General features: G+C 37.0%; 4 protein-coding genes across 4 annotated transcripts; 3 read left to right on the top strand and 1 right to left on the bottom strand.

Moving 5' to 3' along the window:
• The first annotated feature begins 2,452 nt into the window (after nt 1–2,452).
• Nucleotides 2,453–3,231, top strand: LOC125585204. The gene has a single exon (XM_048753839.1). The coding sequence runs from the start codon at nt 2,549–2,551 to the stop codon at nt 3,200–3,202; it is 654 nt and encodes a 217-aa protein (XP_048609796.1). The 5' UTR covers nt 2,453–2,548; the 3' UTR covers nt 3,203–3,231.
• A 182-nt stretch (nt 3,232–3,413) lies between these two features.
• LOC106444952 (methyl-CpG-binding domain-containing protein 4) lies at nt 3,414–4,596 on the top strand. The gene is made up of 2 exons (XM_013886398.3): nt 3,414–3,574; nt 3,927–4,596. Exons 1-2 carry the CDS (start codon nt 3,530–3,532, stop codon nt 4,440–4,442), a joined length of 561 nt encoding a protein of 186 aa, XP_013741852.1. The 5' UTR covers nt 3,414–3,529; the 3' UTR covers nt 4,443–4,596.
• Nucleotides 4,544–5,203, bottom strand: LOC106444954. The gene has a single exon (XM_013886399.3). The coding sequence runs from the start codon at nt 5,163–5,165 to the stop codon at nt 4,623–4,625; it is 543 nt and encodes a 180-aa protein (XP_013741853.2). The 5' UTR covers nt 5,166–5,203; the 3' UTR covers nt 4,544–4,622.
• Nucleotides 5,204–12,468: 7,265 nt separating this feature from the next.
• On the top strand, nt 12,469–13,077 carry LOC125585968 (secreted RxLR effector protein 161-like). Its single transcript, XM_048755711.1, has one exon. The coding sequence runs from the start codon at nt 12,469–12,471 to the stop codon at nt 13,075–13,077; it is 609 nt and encodes a 202-aa protein (XP_048611668.1).
• Nucleotides 13,078–17,355: the final 4,278 nt, after the last annotated feature.

The following is a 17,355-nucleotide window of genomic DNA, read 5'->3' as shown; positions in this document are numbered from 1 at the left end:
AAAACTCGGCCGCCTAGCCGATTCAGCGGCCGAGTAAACGCTCAACGGTAACCAAGCGTAGCGGTTTGTAGCTATGCGGTCCAGATCTGATTTTTTTTTTTGAATTTTTGTTCATTTTGACCTAGAAATCGAATAATATCTCTAATATTAATGAAATATTAGCAAAAACAAGAAGAAAACCAATGAAAATTGCTTCTAAAACCGTTAAAGTACCGAGCTTTCGGGCCTGAAACTGCAGAAAACCAAAAACGGAAGGAGGAAGACGAAAAATAAATGACATGTTTGCCCTTCATTAAAGAAAAAATATTAAAAAAGGGAAAAAGACGCACTCTCTAAGCGCCGAACCTTGGTTGTCGAGTTCAATTAGGGATACTAAACCACGCCATGTTTACTTTACAACATAGTCGTTGAAATATGTTGTATATAACAAAAACAACGCGCCGATTAATTGGCCGCTTTATTTCGGATTTATGATTCGGCTCTAGGCTTTACCCAACCGTACGCGTTACGCATAGCGAGTTTCTGAACATGGATTTTTTTAAATAACTGTCTTTTCCAAAGAAAAACCAAAATCCAAGTTTTTGTGGTTTTTGTCAAAACCTAACGACAGTTTTCAATTTTTTTTTCTTTTTAATTAATGTTTTGCCATATTTATGTATTAATACATGATAAATAAATAAAACAATAACTACTACAAGCAAATCAGATTTAGTGAAAAAGCATTTGTGTAATAATATATAATACAAAAATGATATATACTAAGAACATTTCTAAAACTTTTCAATAAAATAAAATTAATTTATTAAAGTTTACATGTTTTGTGCTATTATTTATTGAAAAATTCTGATATATTCTTTTAGTAATTTATGTTTGTTTAAAATAATAAATGTTTCAGCTAAAACTTCTTAAAACTGGCTATCAATTTGACTAAAAGTTAAGAAAATTATCTCTCTCTAAGTGCTCCAACTTCTCTCTAAAAAGAGTTTTCAGATAACGATTCATGTTCGGTGCCGGCGGCTTTTGCCGCCGGTTACCATCTTCTTTTTTTTTTTTCTGTTTTTTGATGTAAATACTTCGATCTGTATGATCGATCCTTCCCTTCGCTCGGCGAATCTCTCCTTCCCTTCGCTCGGCGAATCTCTCCTTCCCTTCGCTCGGCGAATCTCTCCTTCGCGTTGGCGACTTTTGTTGTGACGTTTTCAGTCTGAAGCGGAGCAAAACTTCATGGCTTTTCTCTTGTACTCCGATGAAGACTGAGTTTGAATAAAGTTCTGGTCTTGTAGATCGGATTCAACTTTGTTCTCTCTTCGCGAGTTCATACAAAATCCCGATTGTTGGTATTTGGTTTATCTTCTTTAAAGGTTAAGCTCAGAACCTTTCTTCAAGAAATCAGTCTTAACCCGTTATAGTTTGCCGATGAAGGCCAAAGGGTTGGGCTTTCTAATTGGAAAGGGGATGAAGATGATGGACTAAACTCAGTTGCTTCAAAGGAGGTTCAGTAGAGTTTGGCGTTCTAATGTGAGCGGTCCAACAAAGGATCTACTTTGGGTTTTGATTGAGAAGTCCCCATGTTATGAACCGAAGATGTAAGATTTACAAAGCATCAACATCGGTGGAAGGCGTAAGGGAGACTAGTAGTGAGTGCAAATCAAAGAAGATGGAAGTGTTGCAAGAACGTTGAAGAGTATGTCGGCGTTTTCAGCCTGAAACTTGACTGGCGGTGGAGCAAAAGCTTCTCCGATCTGCATGCTTCTTCTTTAACACGTGGATTGTGCTTAAATTTTTGTATAACACGTGTTTTCCTTGTGTCCATCTGTTTGTAAACTTTATATGTACTCCTACTTCTATAAGCTTTAATGAAAAACTAAGTTGACAAAAAAAAAAAAAAAAAAAAAAACTTCTTAAAACTAACATAAAAAATAAAAGATAACGGGGGTGATAGGTTGGGCTGTAAGTGTAGAAATTTTACTTTAGAATTTAGTCTGTAGGGTTTTTTTATTTAGCTGAGATGTAGCTTTAAAATTTCCTACAGTAAAAAAGATGAAACTTTAGAAAGTAAGACTTTTATAGCTTTTTTTTTTTTTTGTTGTAGCTTTAATTTTTTGGTTGTAACTTTAAAAACTAATATAAAGTATGATATGTGGTTTTTAAGTCTGTAGATAAAAATTAAAGCTAAAGTCACTTGGTACAACCCAACCAATCACCCCCGTTTCGTTAATCAAATTTTAGAAAAAAATTAATTTTTAAAAAAAAATCAGAATTTAGAAACTAAACAAATCTAAAATCAAATATAAAAATCCAGAATAAATATTTTATTTTTCAGAATAAACAATTTTTTTTAGAATAAATATTTTAATTTTAATAAAATTTTATTTTATTAATTTTAAAAGAAAAACCAGAAACTAAAAACCAAAATCTAAAACAAATATCGAAAAACTAAAATCTACTGCAAAATAAAAAAAATTAGTAAAAGATCATCACATAAGTCCTCCACGCTGGCAGAACCTCTCGCACTGGGCCCACCAAATGCTATATATATATTGTCACCATGTTCGAGTTAGATTTAAGCCCATCTTTGTTTTATAACACGGAAGAATGCTATCGCATCCAGAAGAGTTGCGATCGTAGAGAGAAAGGAAGAGCGGTTATGGTAATCACGACGTCATCCTCTACGATTCTCATCGGAGAAGAAGGCGTAGAGATCCGTCCATCAGAGGAGAGTACACCAACACATTCTCATCGACGGCGTTGGAGCACCCCGATTGAATCCGGCGTCGAATCTCTCGACGAGAGGCTCACCTTCAGATCTCTGACGGATCACGAGGGAACGGATCACCGAGGTGCTGACGATTTTTATCTAGGCGGCGAAATATCGGCGTGGGGACCGTTTGGACCGCCGTTACTGAAGGAGTCGAGACCAATTGCGCCGCCGCAGATGCCACTTCCGAAGAGGACGGAAGCGGTTGTAGAACTGAGGAGAGGGAGAAGCGTGACGAGGAAGCGAGATCTGCCGCCATATCTGACGACGCTTGATTGTAACGGACGGCCGAGATTTCATCATAGGAGGGTGAGAAGCGAAGGGCGGTTGGAGATTGCCAGCGTGGCAGTGAGTATACCGGAGATCGTTAGCGTACGTGGAAGAGAAGGACTCAGAATCGGAACAGTGAGAATCAGTCAAGATGAAGGCGAACATAATCACTGATATTTTTGCTAATTTCGCGGGGATTGATAGTTGTCTAATTTTGTTTAACATTAGGCCCATTTTAAATGCTTAAATACTGGGTCAGAAAGCCCAAACCATTAGCTTGTTCAACAATTAAAAAAACTTGTAAGATGACGTGTCAGACGTAGATTTGTCTGTCACTGTTGATATCGTTTAGCACGGGCCGTGGGATTAGCAGTGTCCGCAGGAAGGGTTTTTGAGAGAGTCAGAGAAAGCATTGAAGGGACTTTTTTGGTGTTGGGAAAAGAAAAGGAAAATAATAAAAAGGAAGCTGAAAACTTTTCTCTCATCTTACCAAATAAGCTGATGGAGGAGGAAGAGCTCGGTAACGCAGTGACACCAAGAGCCAAGGTTAGTGTTTTCTTTTCGTTCACAGATGCGAATGTTTTTGCCAAAGTGCACGCATTTTTGCATGTTTTCATCATCTCCGGGGTTCTCAGATCTCCTTTTGTAGCTTCTAGGTTTCAGTTTTAGGTGCTCGAGACACATAAAGTTGTGAGCTTTTGTAGTAATTACTTGTCGTTTAGTCTTCAAGAGCACTCTCTTGGAAGTAACTTGTTGTTGGGGTTTCCTTTTCGAATAGTGGTCACTCTCTTTGATGTTTTTCTTGATTAAAAGCTGTCTTGTTTACTCTGATACCTGCTGAACTAGTTTTCAGCTTGTTTATCTATTTGTACGCTCACTGTCTGAGGCTACATTGCAGAAAGACGTTGCTCCAGGGAGGGTGGTCGATACCTATGCGGCACAATGCGATACTTGTCACAAGTGGAGAGTGATTGATAGCCAGGAGGAGTACGAGGACATCAGGAGTAGAGTGCTGGAGGACCCTTTTACCTGCGATAAGAAGAAACAAGTCTCTTGCGAAGACCCTGCTGATCTTGACTATGATTCCTCTCGAACCTGGGTCATCGACAAGCCTGGTATCCCCAAAACTCCCAAAGGTTTCAAGAGGAGCCTTGTCCTCAGAAAAGACTACTCCAAGATGGATACTTACTACATTACTCCAGCTGGTAAGAAGCTGAGGAGTCGCAATGAAGTCGCATCCTTCATCGAAACCAATCCAGAGTTCAAGGATGCACCGCTTCGAGACTTCACTTTCACTGTCCCAAAGGTCATGGAAGACACTTGTCCTCCTGATGCTAAGCTTGCCTCTCCTGCTGTTACTACTACTGATGATGTTTCAGAGAAGAGCTTCAAACCCAAGCCATTCAAAGGATAGTTTTTTTTGTAGATTTGCTTTTCTTTCTTGTGAACAAGCTCTCTGCTCTCTCTCTCTCTCTCTCTCTAATAACGCTAGTAGTTTTTAGAGGCAAAACAAAATGTTAATACTTTTTAGTTTTATTTGGATCGTTGTTACACAATAGCATTTATTACTTATGAATCTCACTAGCTAGAGATTCTATTTCTCAAGTAGAACTAAGCCAACAGCTCCGGGAGTACTCTCGTGGCAAACCCTGGTGCATCTTACAATGAGCGGTTTCTCTTGAAGGATGCTGCATGAGGACTCGCAGATTACCTCGTTGTCCATGATCTTCTTCCCAACCATGGGCTTTAAGCATTGGGATATGCATCTTTTAAGGGGTGTGTAAGGAGAAGTGCATTTCCTGTTGCATTTTGTCTGTAAAGGCCCATAACTTCTTCCTACTTCTTGCTTCTCTGTGGCCGCCATCGTCTCTTTTGTGGTACGAGGGCAAGCCGTCACGCAGCGTTGATAGATGCCTTCTCCATCTTCTAAAATGAGTTCCTCTTGGTCCATCATCATCATCTTTTTGTCACACCTATCTTCACACTCTTTCATGTTGTGGAGATCATGTTTGCATTGGTTCTTACACTGAGATACCACCAGCAGATCTTCTGTTGCACTTGACAACACCAGAAAACCCCAAAACATAAAGCTGACTACTAACTTCGATTGTTTTGGTCTCATGCCTCTACTCATCATGGCTACAACTCTACAAGACTATTGGTTACTATGTTAATATTTGTGTTATATTATATAGAGGTTGGGGAAGGGGTCTATAACATGCAAGATATCTACGGGTGTTGAGGGTACGTGTAGATAAAGATTCGCTTACCATCCACTTGTTCATCATGCTTCACCCATATGCATTCCTAGGGATGTTAACATGAGTAATTTACCCATGGGTTTACCCAAACCCACTAATAATGGGTTGGGTTTTTACCCATCTAAGATTAATTGGGTTAAACATGGGCATTAATTTTAAAACTCATATTTATGTTGGGTAAATACAAAAGGGTAAGCGTGTATCCATGTGTTTTCAATTATATATATAGATTTTCACCATTTTAATTAAATTATATAAAATTTGCAAAAACGTTTTTTTCCGTCATAACCAAAAATGAATTTTTCCGCCGAAACCGTAAAAATAAATTTTCTCACAGAAACCAAAAACGAGTTTTCCCGCTGAAACCAAAAAACCGAGTTTTTCTGCCGAAACCACAAAACCGAATTTTCCCGCCAAAACCATAAAACTAAGTTTCCCGCTAAAACCGCAAAACTGAATTTTCCCGCCAAAACCGTATAACCGAGTTTTTCCGCTAAAATCGCAAAATAGAGTTTTCCGACTGAAAACGCAAAATCGAGTTTTTCCGCCAAACCCGCAAAAGGTGTTTTCCCGCCGATACCGTAAAACCCAATTTTTCCGCCAAAACCGCAAAAAAAAAAACGATTTTTCCCGCTGAAACCGAAAAGCCGAGTTTCCCGCCAAAACCGAAAAATCGAGTTTTCCCGCCAAAATCGCAAAACTGAGTTTTTCCGTCAAAATCAAAAACGAGTTTTCCGCCAAAACCGCAAAACCGAGTTTTCCTGCCAAAACCGCAAAACTGAATTTTCTCGCAAAACCGAGTTTTCCTGCCAAAACCGCAAAACTGAATTTTCTCGCAAAACCGAGTTTTTCCGCCAAAATCGCAAAAAGATTGTTCCCGCCAAAATCGAAAACGAGTTTCCCGCCAAAATCTAACAAATTTTCCCGCCAAAACCGTAAAAACAAGTTTTTCCGCCAAAACCGCAAAACCAAGTTTTCCCGCCAAAACCAGAAAGATTATTTTTCTCGCAAACCGCAAAAATGAGTTTTCCCACCAAAACCACAAAAACAAATTTACCGACCAAAAACCGCAAAAAGAAAAATTTCCGTTAAAACCACAAAAACAACTTAACAAGTTTTCTCGTTAAAACCATAAGTGAGTTTTCATGTCAAAACGAGGTTTACTGCTAAAACCGCAAAATGAGTTTTCCGGTTAAAATTGCAAAATAATTTTTTTCCAAAAACCGAGTTTTTTCACCAAAATCGTAAACGAATTTTTGCGCTAAAACAAGTTTTCTATAAAATTGCAAAATCTTGTTTATATATTAAAGCTCACATTAATGATACTAATATTTTACATGATCTTCAGAATAAATAAGATAATACTTTGGGTACCCACGGGTAAACCTATACCATATTGGGTTATTTTCTGGGTTTGAATTTCAACCTTGATGTTTCTGGGTTTTTGTAGGTTGGGTATAAACTAGATTGAGTTATTTGTAGGTTGGACTGGGCTGAATTATTTTACCATACGTTAACATCCCTGTGCATTCCTGTGTCCAAACCTAGAGCTGGAAATTTTAACCATTGCCCGCGGGCCCCGCCCCGTTTGACCCGCCGCGGGGCGGGTGCGGGTCGAACCATTTGAAATTTTTAAATCGCGGGTGCGGGTCAGCCGAATTTGAATCGCGGGTACCCGCCAACCCGCAAATTAAAAAAAAAAAACATTTTTGAAAAAAAAACATTTTTTTGTAAAATATATAAAAAACAATAAATATTTGTATAATTTTAATTATAAATATATATTTTTAATAGTATTTTTTAAAAATAACTATTATATAAATAACAAATAATTATTTTTAATTAAAATAATTATTATATAATTAGAAAATAATCATTTTTAATTAAAATAACTATTTTTAATATAATTAATATTACCTGCGGGTTTGGCGGGTTACCCGCGGGTTTTGGGGGAGCGGGTGCGGATATAAAAGTTTTTGTTTGCGGGTTATGCGGGTCGAGTTTTTGAATTGAAAAAATGATTCGATCCGCGGCGGGGCGGGGCAGGTCGGGGCGGGTTGACCCGCGAACCCAGCACTAACCAACACAAGTCCCAATGATTTTAATATGATCCTTAGATCAAATCATATTCATAGCAGATGCATTGCGCAGTTGGACATCATCAACTAAAACACTGCAACCCTTAGAAAAAAAAGGCAGTATTGTTTACGTAATAATTAATTGAAGAAAAACATGTATAGCAATTTAGTAGACAATAGTATATATGAGATGTAAAAGAAAAGAAATAGTAGTTGTGGTTTTGATGGAATTTTAGACCATCTCCAATGTATTTTTCTATTTTTTTTTTAAATAGGAAAATTCTATAATAGAGATAAGTTTGTCTCCAATGTATTCCTCTGTTTATTCTTCTAAAAAAAATATTTTTGATATATTTTTTTTAATTTTACAAATAGTACCTTTTATTTGTGAAAGTTGAAAACTAACCCAATTTAGTGTACATTCATAAAATTATGATATTATTTACACTGAATATTTTTATAGAAACTATTATGTAAATAAAAAATATGATTATATATTTATATAAACAATAAATTTTTACTAAAAAATATTTATTTTGGTTATAATTGTTAAAGTAAAAAGTTAAATGATCATTTTGTAAATAAAAAAGTATGCTTCTATTATAGAGGAATGCTATTTCTTTCTCTAAATATAGAGGTAAAATAGCAATCTCTATTTTAGAGGAAGAAATAGAGTAGAGTTGTAGTGATTTTATCTCTAAATACTATTATAGAAACAAATATAAAAGTGAGTTGGACTCATGGATATTTGTCCTTATATTTTCTCTAGTACCCGGAATCATAACTGGTGCTTTCATGTATTATTGGTTTTAAACTTGTAGGCTATATAGTTGTTTCTCGCATCTTGTCAGTAAAATTCTGCACGATCAACCAATTGTATTTAAAAGGCTATTTTACGAATCATTGGTAATGTTTTAACCAATTGTGTTTCAATTCATGCAACAATGAAACCAATAAAAATAAAAATTGGCCTTGTTCCTATCATCATTGATTACATTCTTTTGATACTTCATATATTAGCTGTATCTTAGTTTGTGTTAATTGTTATATTAATTATTGTATTAGAGCTGTATGGCGAGTGTGAGCTCTTAAGGGCACCTCCAACACTAATATATTTTCTCTTATATAATAGAGTTTAGAATAAAAATGCTCCAACGATACTCTATTTTCCACTATATAATAGTGTAAACCTATTTTTTACTCTATATATACAGTAATTATTTTATTTTTTGTTCATCATTCTATTTTTCACTCTAAAATAGAGTACCATTGGAGCAACATTCAACTCTATTATAGAATTACTCTATTTTAGAGAAAAAAATAGAATAAACCATTAGAAATGGTCTAAATTTCTGTAGCCATGCGACTATGCAAGAAGCCATGTTTATGTGCACACACTTTAATATATATAAAATGTCTGTTTATTGTTTACCATCCACTTGTGATCTATATTATGCACACACTTTGTGGTTTAAGGCAAACATGTTGGAAGTAAACTTGAGAGTTAACTTGTAGGTCAAGTTATACTTATCCTAGTTGAGTTAGGATTATGATAAATTAGGTTTTACTAATGTGTTTAGGAAATTTAAGGATTATATAAAGATATATGTTAATGTGTAGCATAACTTATGAGTTTGAGATAAATCATTGTGAGAGCTTAAGTTTTGAGAAAGTTTCTTAAGCTAATAATAGTTGAGTATTCTTATTGATCTTATTGAGGTTTGAACAATATTTGGTATCAGAGCAAAACCATGGGAGATATAATAACCAGTTCGAGTACGATCGCAAAGAAAGATGGAGGCTCATCATCCATCAATTGTCCAATGCTCACCTCCAGCAACTATACCGTGTGGGCAATCCGTATGAACACCCTCCTCAAAATACATAAGGCGTGGGATGTGATCGAGAAAGAAACAGATGAGACGGACAAGAATGATATGGCGGTTGCACTGATCTTTCAATCGATCCCTGAAGCACTCATACTGCAAGTTGGCGACTTGGATAATGTGAAGAAAGTGTGGGAAGCTATCAAGTCGAGGCATATGGGAGCCGACAGAGTTAAAGAAGCCCGGTTACAAACCCTAATGGCTGAATTTGAAAGATTAAAGATGAAGGAATCAGATACAATTGATAACTTCGTTGGAAAATTATCAGAGATCACATCAAAATCAGCTGCATTAGGATAGAATATTGAAGAAACAAAATTGGTTAAAAATTTTCTCCAAAGCCTTCCTCGAAAGAAGTTTATACACATAGTAGCTTTGCTGGAACATGTATTGGATCTTAAAACAACAAGCTTCGAAGACATAATTGGACGTCTAAAAGCTTATGAAGAAAGAGTAAAGAACGAACAAGACGAAAGAACCGACGATCAGACAAACTAATGTATGCCAACATGGAATCCTCGCAACAAAATTCAAACCGAGAAGGATATGGTGATTATCGAAACAGGGGGAGAGGAGAAAGATTCTATGGCATAGGACGTGGTCGAGGACGATCATATAGAGATATGGATATGTCAAAGATTACTTGTTTCAGGTGCGATAAGAATGGTCACTTCGCAACAAGATGTCCGGATCGTCTCCTAAAACTACAAGAGACATACGAGAACCACCAAGAAGATGAGACTCATGAAGCCGAGGGGTTATTGATGCATGAAGTAGTCTATTTAAACAAGAAGAACATCAAGCCTGAAGAGTTTGAAGTAAGCCGCAACGGAGAAAACCTATGGTACCTAGACAATGGAGCTAGTAACCATATGACTGAGAATCGTAGCTACTTTAAAACGCTTGATGAAACAATCACAGGAAAGGTGCGAATTGGCGACGATTCTCGTATTGATATTAAGGGAAAGGGTTCGATTCTTTTTGTAGGCAATGATGGAGATCGGAAAACATTAGCTGATGTATATTTCATCCAGGAACTACGAAGCAACATCATCAGTCTTAGACAAGCAACTGAATCCGGATGTGACGTTAGGATGAGAGAAGATTATCTCACATTACATGACAAAGATGGGGTTCTAATCACCAAAGCCAAGAGAGCAAGAAATCGACTATACAAAGTAACTATGGAGATCAGAGATAATAAGTGTCTACAATTAATTGCTGGTGGCGATTCAACGTTATGGCACGCGAGACTTGGTCACATAGGAGCAGAAACGCTAAAGGCAATGGTAAGAAAGGATCTTGTGATCGGCATGACAAAGATCTCGGTTGAGAAAGAGACGTGTGTTTCATGTATGTATGGCAAACAAACGAGACGGTCATTCCCGCAGGCAAGCACATATCAAGATGAAGAGATACTAGGCCTCGTACATGGAGACCTATGTGGTCCTATCTCACCACCCACTGCAACTCTTTTACGATATATCTTTGTCTTGATCGATGATCATTCTCGATACATTTGGTCTATACTCTTAGAAGACAAAGGAGAAGCATTCGAGAAATTTAAGTTGTTCAAGACAAAAGTCGAAAGTAAGACAAGAGCATCAACCAAAACATTCAGAACCGATAGAGGAGGGGAATTCACATCTACAGAATTCAACGGGTTCTGCGAGACATCAGGGATAGTAAGACAGCTAACCGCCCCATATACACCTCAACAAAATGGCGTACTAGAAAGACGGAACAGAACACTCATGGAGATGACAAGAAGCTTGATAAAACACATGAATATGCCTAACTATCTATGGGGAGAAGTGGTGAGACACGCCACATATCTTATTAATCGTGTATCAACTCGTGTACTGACGTCACAGACACCATACGAAGTATTCAAGAAACGGAAGCCAAGTATTTCTCATCTACGGGTCTTCGGGTGTGTCTGTTACGCAAAAGTGGATACACCACATATCAAGAAACTTGATGACCGGTCTCGATCACTAGTGCATCTTGGAACCGAACCAGGTTCAAAGGCGTACAGACTCTTGATCCTACACATCGAAGAATAGTTGTGAGCAGAGATGTAAACTTCAACGAGAAAAAGAGTTGGGAGTGGAACCTACAGAGTGTCGAGACGGTAGAAGAGCAACCTGGAATGTTCAAGGTAGCTCTAGGAGAATATGGGAACAATGGTATAAGAGAAGAAGATACAGAGATAGAAGAAAATCATGGCAATGTCAACGAAGAGCATGATGAAGAACCCGACCATGATCCAGCTATTACCAAGCAGAGCAATGATCATGACGTTGCACTGAATGTCTGAGAGAATCACAAAGCGTCCAAGCTACTTAGACGATTATGTATAAATTGTCGAAGAAGAATACGAGTATCTCTTACTCTTAGTAGAAGAAGAACCATGGGATATTAACGAAGCATTGAAAGATAAGATATGAAGGGATGCATGTGAGGATGAAATCGCATCAATTATCAAAAACAATACCTGGACGCTAGTAGATCTTCCTACAGGAGCAAAGGCAATCAGATTAAAGTGGATCTTTAAAATCAAATGCAATGCTGATGGAACCATAAACAAACACAAGTCAAGACTTGTAGCTAAAGGATACATTCAAAGGTATGGAATTGATTTCGAAGAAGTCTTTGCACCTGTAGCAAGGATAGAAACGGTGAGATTCATCATAGCACTGGCTGCGTCCAATGGTTGGGAAGTGCATCATTTAGACGTAAAAACAGCGTTCCTTCATGGTGAACTAAAAGAGAAAGTATATGTTACACAACCAGAGGGGTTTGAAGTTCAAGGAAGTGAAGACAAAGTATACAAACTACACAAAGCTTTGTATGGTCTCAAACAAGCTCCTAGGGCTTGTAACGAGAAGTTAAACAAAGTTCTTCAAGCTCTTAAGTTTGTCCGGTGCCACAAGAAACCTTCTCTCTATCGGAAGCATGAAGACGAGCATATACTACTAGTAGCCGTGCACGTAGACGACCTACTCATCACCGGATCAAGTCTTGAGAAGATTCTAGCGTTCAAGTCAAGTATGGCCGAGAAATTTGAGATGAGTGATCTAGGAAGATTAACTTGTTATCTAGGGATCTAGGTGACACAATGCAAAGAAGGGATTATGCTAAAACATGAGAGATACGCGAAAAAACTCTTGGATGAAGCCGGCATGAACGAATGTAACACGGTACAAGCCCCGATGGAGTTTAGACTTAAACTATCCAAGTCTAGCGATGAAGAGGATATTAATGAGAAGGACTATAGGCGAATGATAGGATGTCTCAGATACATACTGCATATGCGTCCTGATCTTTCGTTCGCTGTCGGAATCTCAAGCCGCTATATGCACAATCCAAAGAGATCACACTCAACAGCGCTGAAGCAGATATTGCGATATCTAAGAGGAACACTGAGCTATGGATTGTTCTTTAAACGAATGGGGAAGTCAGAGCTTGTAGGGTACAATGATAGTAGCCACAACATATACGAAGATGATGGACGAAGCACCACTGGTCATGTTTTCTATCTCAATTCATGTCCATTTAGTTGGTGTTCTAAAAAACAAGAGACAGTGGCTTTGTCATCATGTGAAGCTGAATTCATGGCTGCTACTAAAGCTGCAAAACAATCTATATGGCTACAAGAGCTACTAGAGGAAGTCACCGGAGAATCCTGCGGAAGAGTCATGATCAAAATCGATAATAAGTCTGCAATTTCTCTCACAAAAACCCCGGTTTTCCATGGTAGAAGCAAGCATATACATAAGCGGTATCACTTCATCAGAGAGTGTAGAAAATGGACAAGTTGACGTGCAACATGTACCCGACAATGAGCAAAAGACGGATATCTTAACTAAAGCATTGAGCAGAATCAAATTCAAGGAGATGAGAGAACTTATTGGAGTTCAAGACTTAAGAGAAGCTAACTTCAAGATTAAAGGGGAGAATGTTGGAAGTAAACTTGAGAGTTAACTTGCAGGTCAAGTTATATTTATCCTAGATGAGTTAGGATTAGGATAAATTAGGTTTTACTAATGTGTTTAGGAAATTTAAGGATATATACAAGGAGATGCTAATGTGTAGCATAACTTATGAGTTTGAGAAGCTTAAGTTTTGAGAAAGTTTCTTAAGCTAATAAGAGTTGAGTATTCTTATTGATCTTATTGAGTTCATACATTGAGGTTTGAACAATAAAACAAACCTTTTATATATATATATATATATGCCCTATTAGCTTATCCGATTAGTTTGGAAAGAACACACTAAGTAATACATAGTAGATTGATATTGCATTGATCTGGATTTGATTGCCTTTCGACTAATACCATGAATAGCTAGACTGTTTGTTATTTGACTACCGTGTCAATTGTATGAGCCGAAACCAAAACTGGCCAATTAGCAATAACTTTGTTCTAGGAAAAATATGACAAACAAACTTAGATGATACTCAACTTTTGATTCTTCTTTTCAACAAAGTAAATTTCAAATAAACTGGCAAATGTTATGAAAGTCAAATAAAGCAGCCGTATATGTTTGAAATATAAAAAGATGTGGGGTCCGCTGCACTATTTGCACAATAGATTTTTTCTCTATATAAACGATCGATTTCGATCGTTTAGAAGATCATCCCTCAACCTTCTCTTCTCTCTATAATAAACTCTTTCTATCAGTGTTAAAAATTCTACGGGTATAAATTTTGCCCTTATTCAAATTCTCGCGATATAATAAAATTCCAGTTCTTTTCATAACACGTTATCAGCACGATCACTCTGCGATTCAGTAAAATTTATTTGTATCATTTATACCCTGTTATAATGGTCGGTATACCGTCTCTACTATTATTTATATCATGTTATAATGGCCGGAATACCGCCTATATTATTTACTAGTAATTTAATTTATTTATTGGTCGGCCGAGCCGCCTTATATTCTGTTTATTATTAATTGGTCGGCCGAGCTGCCTTATATTCTGTTTATTATTTATTGGTCGGCCGAGCCGCCTTATATTCTGTTTCTTATTAATTGGTCGGCCGAGCCGCCGTATAATTTATTTATTACTCTGCATTGATCGGCTGAGCCGTCGCATGATTTGTTGTCATAACATAAATATTTCATTGCCATAATTTTTACTTTTATGAAATTTTATAGATTTGATTGACTGTTTAATACGATATTTTCAGACTGATTTTTAGTGCACTCGATTTAACCCCAACGGTCACAAAGAAATTTTTTCAAAAATTTCCTCTTTCTCCAACGGTCATGAACAGTATTTTTCATCTATAAATACAACTCATTTTCACTCCATTTCATCATCTAAAACATTTCATCTTCTCTCAAAAATTTCAAATCGCTCTCCTCCGATTTCTCATTTCAAGAAAGATGATTCGCGCACTTTTGTTTTTATGTGCCATTTTTATTTGTGTTTCTATTTATGGTTTATTCTTTGGAGAATTTACTCCAAGTGAATTTAAGATGAATATCGGTTTAATTTTCTTTACATCGCTTCTCCTTGTAATTGCTTGCATGATTAATGTAAACGGTTCCTTTTAATATTAATAATATTCTAATAATTTTTATTTATGTGCTTTAGAAATACAAATGGCAAAAATCGAGAAACTTCAGTTTCCGGCATTGGAAGTAACTGGGACAAACTACACGGCATGGGTTACAAACATGGAGCTTCATCTAGATTCCGAGGAAATACTCGGAACAATAAAAGACGGCAATATATCAACCTCTCATGAAAAGGCTAAGGCCGTGATATTTCTGAGAAGGCATCTAGATGAAAATCTTACGCATGATTATGCGAGAACCAAAGATCCCTTAGATCTTTGGAAAGCTCTGAAGGAGAGGTTTGATAACCAAAAGAAAATTACTCTCCCCCATGCACTCGATGAGTGGAAAAATCTACGATTTCAAGATTTTGAAAAAGTGGAAACGTACAATTCCGCTATATTGAGAATAGCGGCGCAATTAGATTATTGCGGTAAGCCTGTCTCGGAAGCAGAAATGCTCGAGAAAACTTACCAAACGTTCCACAAAAATCATTATGTTCTACAAGAACAATATAGAAATTGTGGGTATACGAGGTTCTCTGAACTCGCTGTGGCGCTTATAATAGCGGAGAGAAATAATGAACTCCTCATTAAAAACCACAATGCCCGACCCACGGGAACCAAAGCATTTCCTGAGGCAAATGCAACGGATATAAAAAATCCGGAAAAAGGAAATTATTCCTATCGTGGGCGTGGTCGTGGTTATCGATTTAACCGCAACCATGAAAGGAGTAACAACCCAAGAGGAAGGGGATCCAACAGATGGAATCGATCTGATCGGGTAAAAGGGAAAGAAACCCAAGAAAACCCTACTCATAAAAATGAGAACGTCTGTTACAGATGTGGATCGAAGGGACACTGGTCTCAAGTATGTCGAACTCCTCGGCATCTATGCCAATTGTACCAAGAATCTATTAAAGGCAAGGCAAAGGAAGTAAATCTCAATGAACACCTTGTGGGTACAACATCGACATACCTCGAATCCTCTGACTTTATGGGAGATTTCGACGAGGCCACTCATCAAAATAATTGAAGTGCTTGTACTGATCAAGCTTAATAATGCCTAGTGATGCCATAAAATATTATGTATTTCACTTTCAAAATAATGTTGTATTTCAAAATATCTAATGTATAATTATTGTGTACTTGTTATTGATGCATAATATGTTTACTTATGAAAGTTTATTTTCTTTATTGATATTAACTGTGTGTTACAGAAATGGATAAGAAAGCAAATGGAACAACAACTAAACAAATTGGTAGAGAAGTTTGCATACCAGATAGTGGCACAACGCACACTATACTGAAGGATAAGAGATATTTCTCTACTTTAAAGTCAGTAAAAATGACTATAAACACAATATCAGGTCCTACAGACCTGATCGAAGGAATTGGCAAGGCAAACTTTATGTTGCCTAATGGAACAAAGTTTTCCATAGATAATGCCTTATATTCTCCAAATTCTAAGAGAAATTTGTTGAGTTTCAAAGATATATACCGTCAAGGGTATAACACTCAGTCTGCAACTGAGAATGGAAAGAAGTATTTGTATATAACTTCTGAAAAATCAGGCAAAGGCCTTGTACTGGAAAAATTTCCAGAACTTCCTTCTGGATTGCATCACACTTATATTGATGCTATAGAATCACATCTTGTGATCAAAAGAAATCCAGAAGATGTTACATTATGGCATGATCGTCTTGGTCATCCAGGCACTACAATGATGCGAAAAATCATTGAAAGCTCACATGGTCATTCAATAAAAACCCAAGATATATACCAAAGTAATAAAATGACATGTGATGCGTGTGCTCTTGGGAAATTAATCATAAGACCATCACCAACCAAAATTGACAAAGAATCACCAAAGTTTTTGGAAAGAATCCAAGGTGATATTTGTGGACCAATACATCCACCGTGTGGACCATTCTACTACTTTATGGTATTAATCGATGCATCGAGTAGATGGTCACATGTTTGTTTGTTATCATCTCGAAATATGGCATTTGCGAGATTTCTAACTCAGATAATCAAATTAAGAGCACAGTTCTCAGATTATCCAATTAAAAGAGTTAGATTAGATAACGCTGGTGAATTCACATCCCAAGCTTTTAATGATTATTGTATGGTATCAGGGATTGAAGTAGAGCATTTTGTTGCTCATGTTCATACACAAAATGGTTTGGCAGAATCATTAATTAAACGGCTGCAACTAATTGCAAGGCCATTGATCATGAGATCAAAACTCCCAACCTCTGTATGGGGACATGCTATTTTGCATGCAGAAGCACTAATTCGGATAAGACCAAGTGCATACCATAGATATTCCCCATTACAGTTAGCATTTGGAAAAGAACCAAATATCTCTCATCTAAAAATCTTTGGTTGTGCGGTTTATATTCCAATAGCACCACCACAACGTACAAAGATGGGACCGCAAAGACGGTTGGGAATATATATTGGCTATGATTCTCCATCAATAATAAGATACCTAGAACCACAAACTGGTGATGTGTTTACGGCACGATTTGC

The sequence above is a fragment of the Brassica napus genome, chromosome C4, assembly GCF_020379485.1.
Source record: "Brassica napus cultivar Da-Ae chromosome C4, Da-Ae, whole genome shotgun sequence".
NCBI lineage: Eukaryota > Viridiplantae > Streptophyta > Magnoliopsida > Brassicales > Brassicaceae > Brassica > Brassica napus.
The sequence above is the reverse complement of the archived record's forward strand: the minus strand, read 5'-3'. Positions and strand labels throughout refer to the sequence as shown.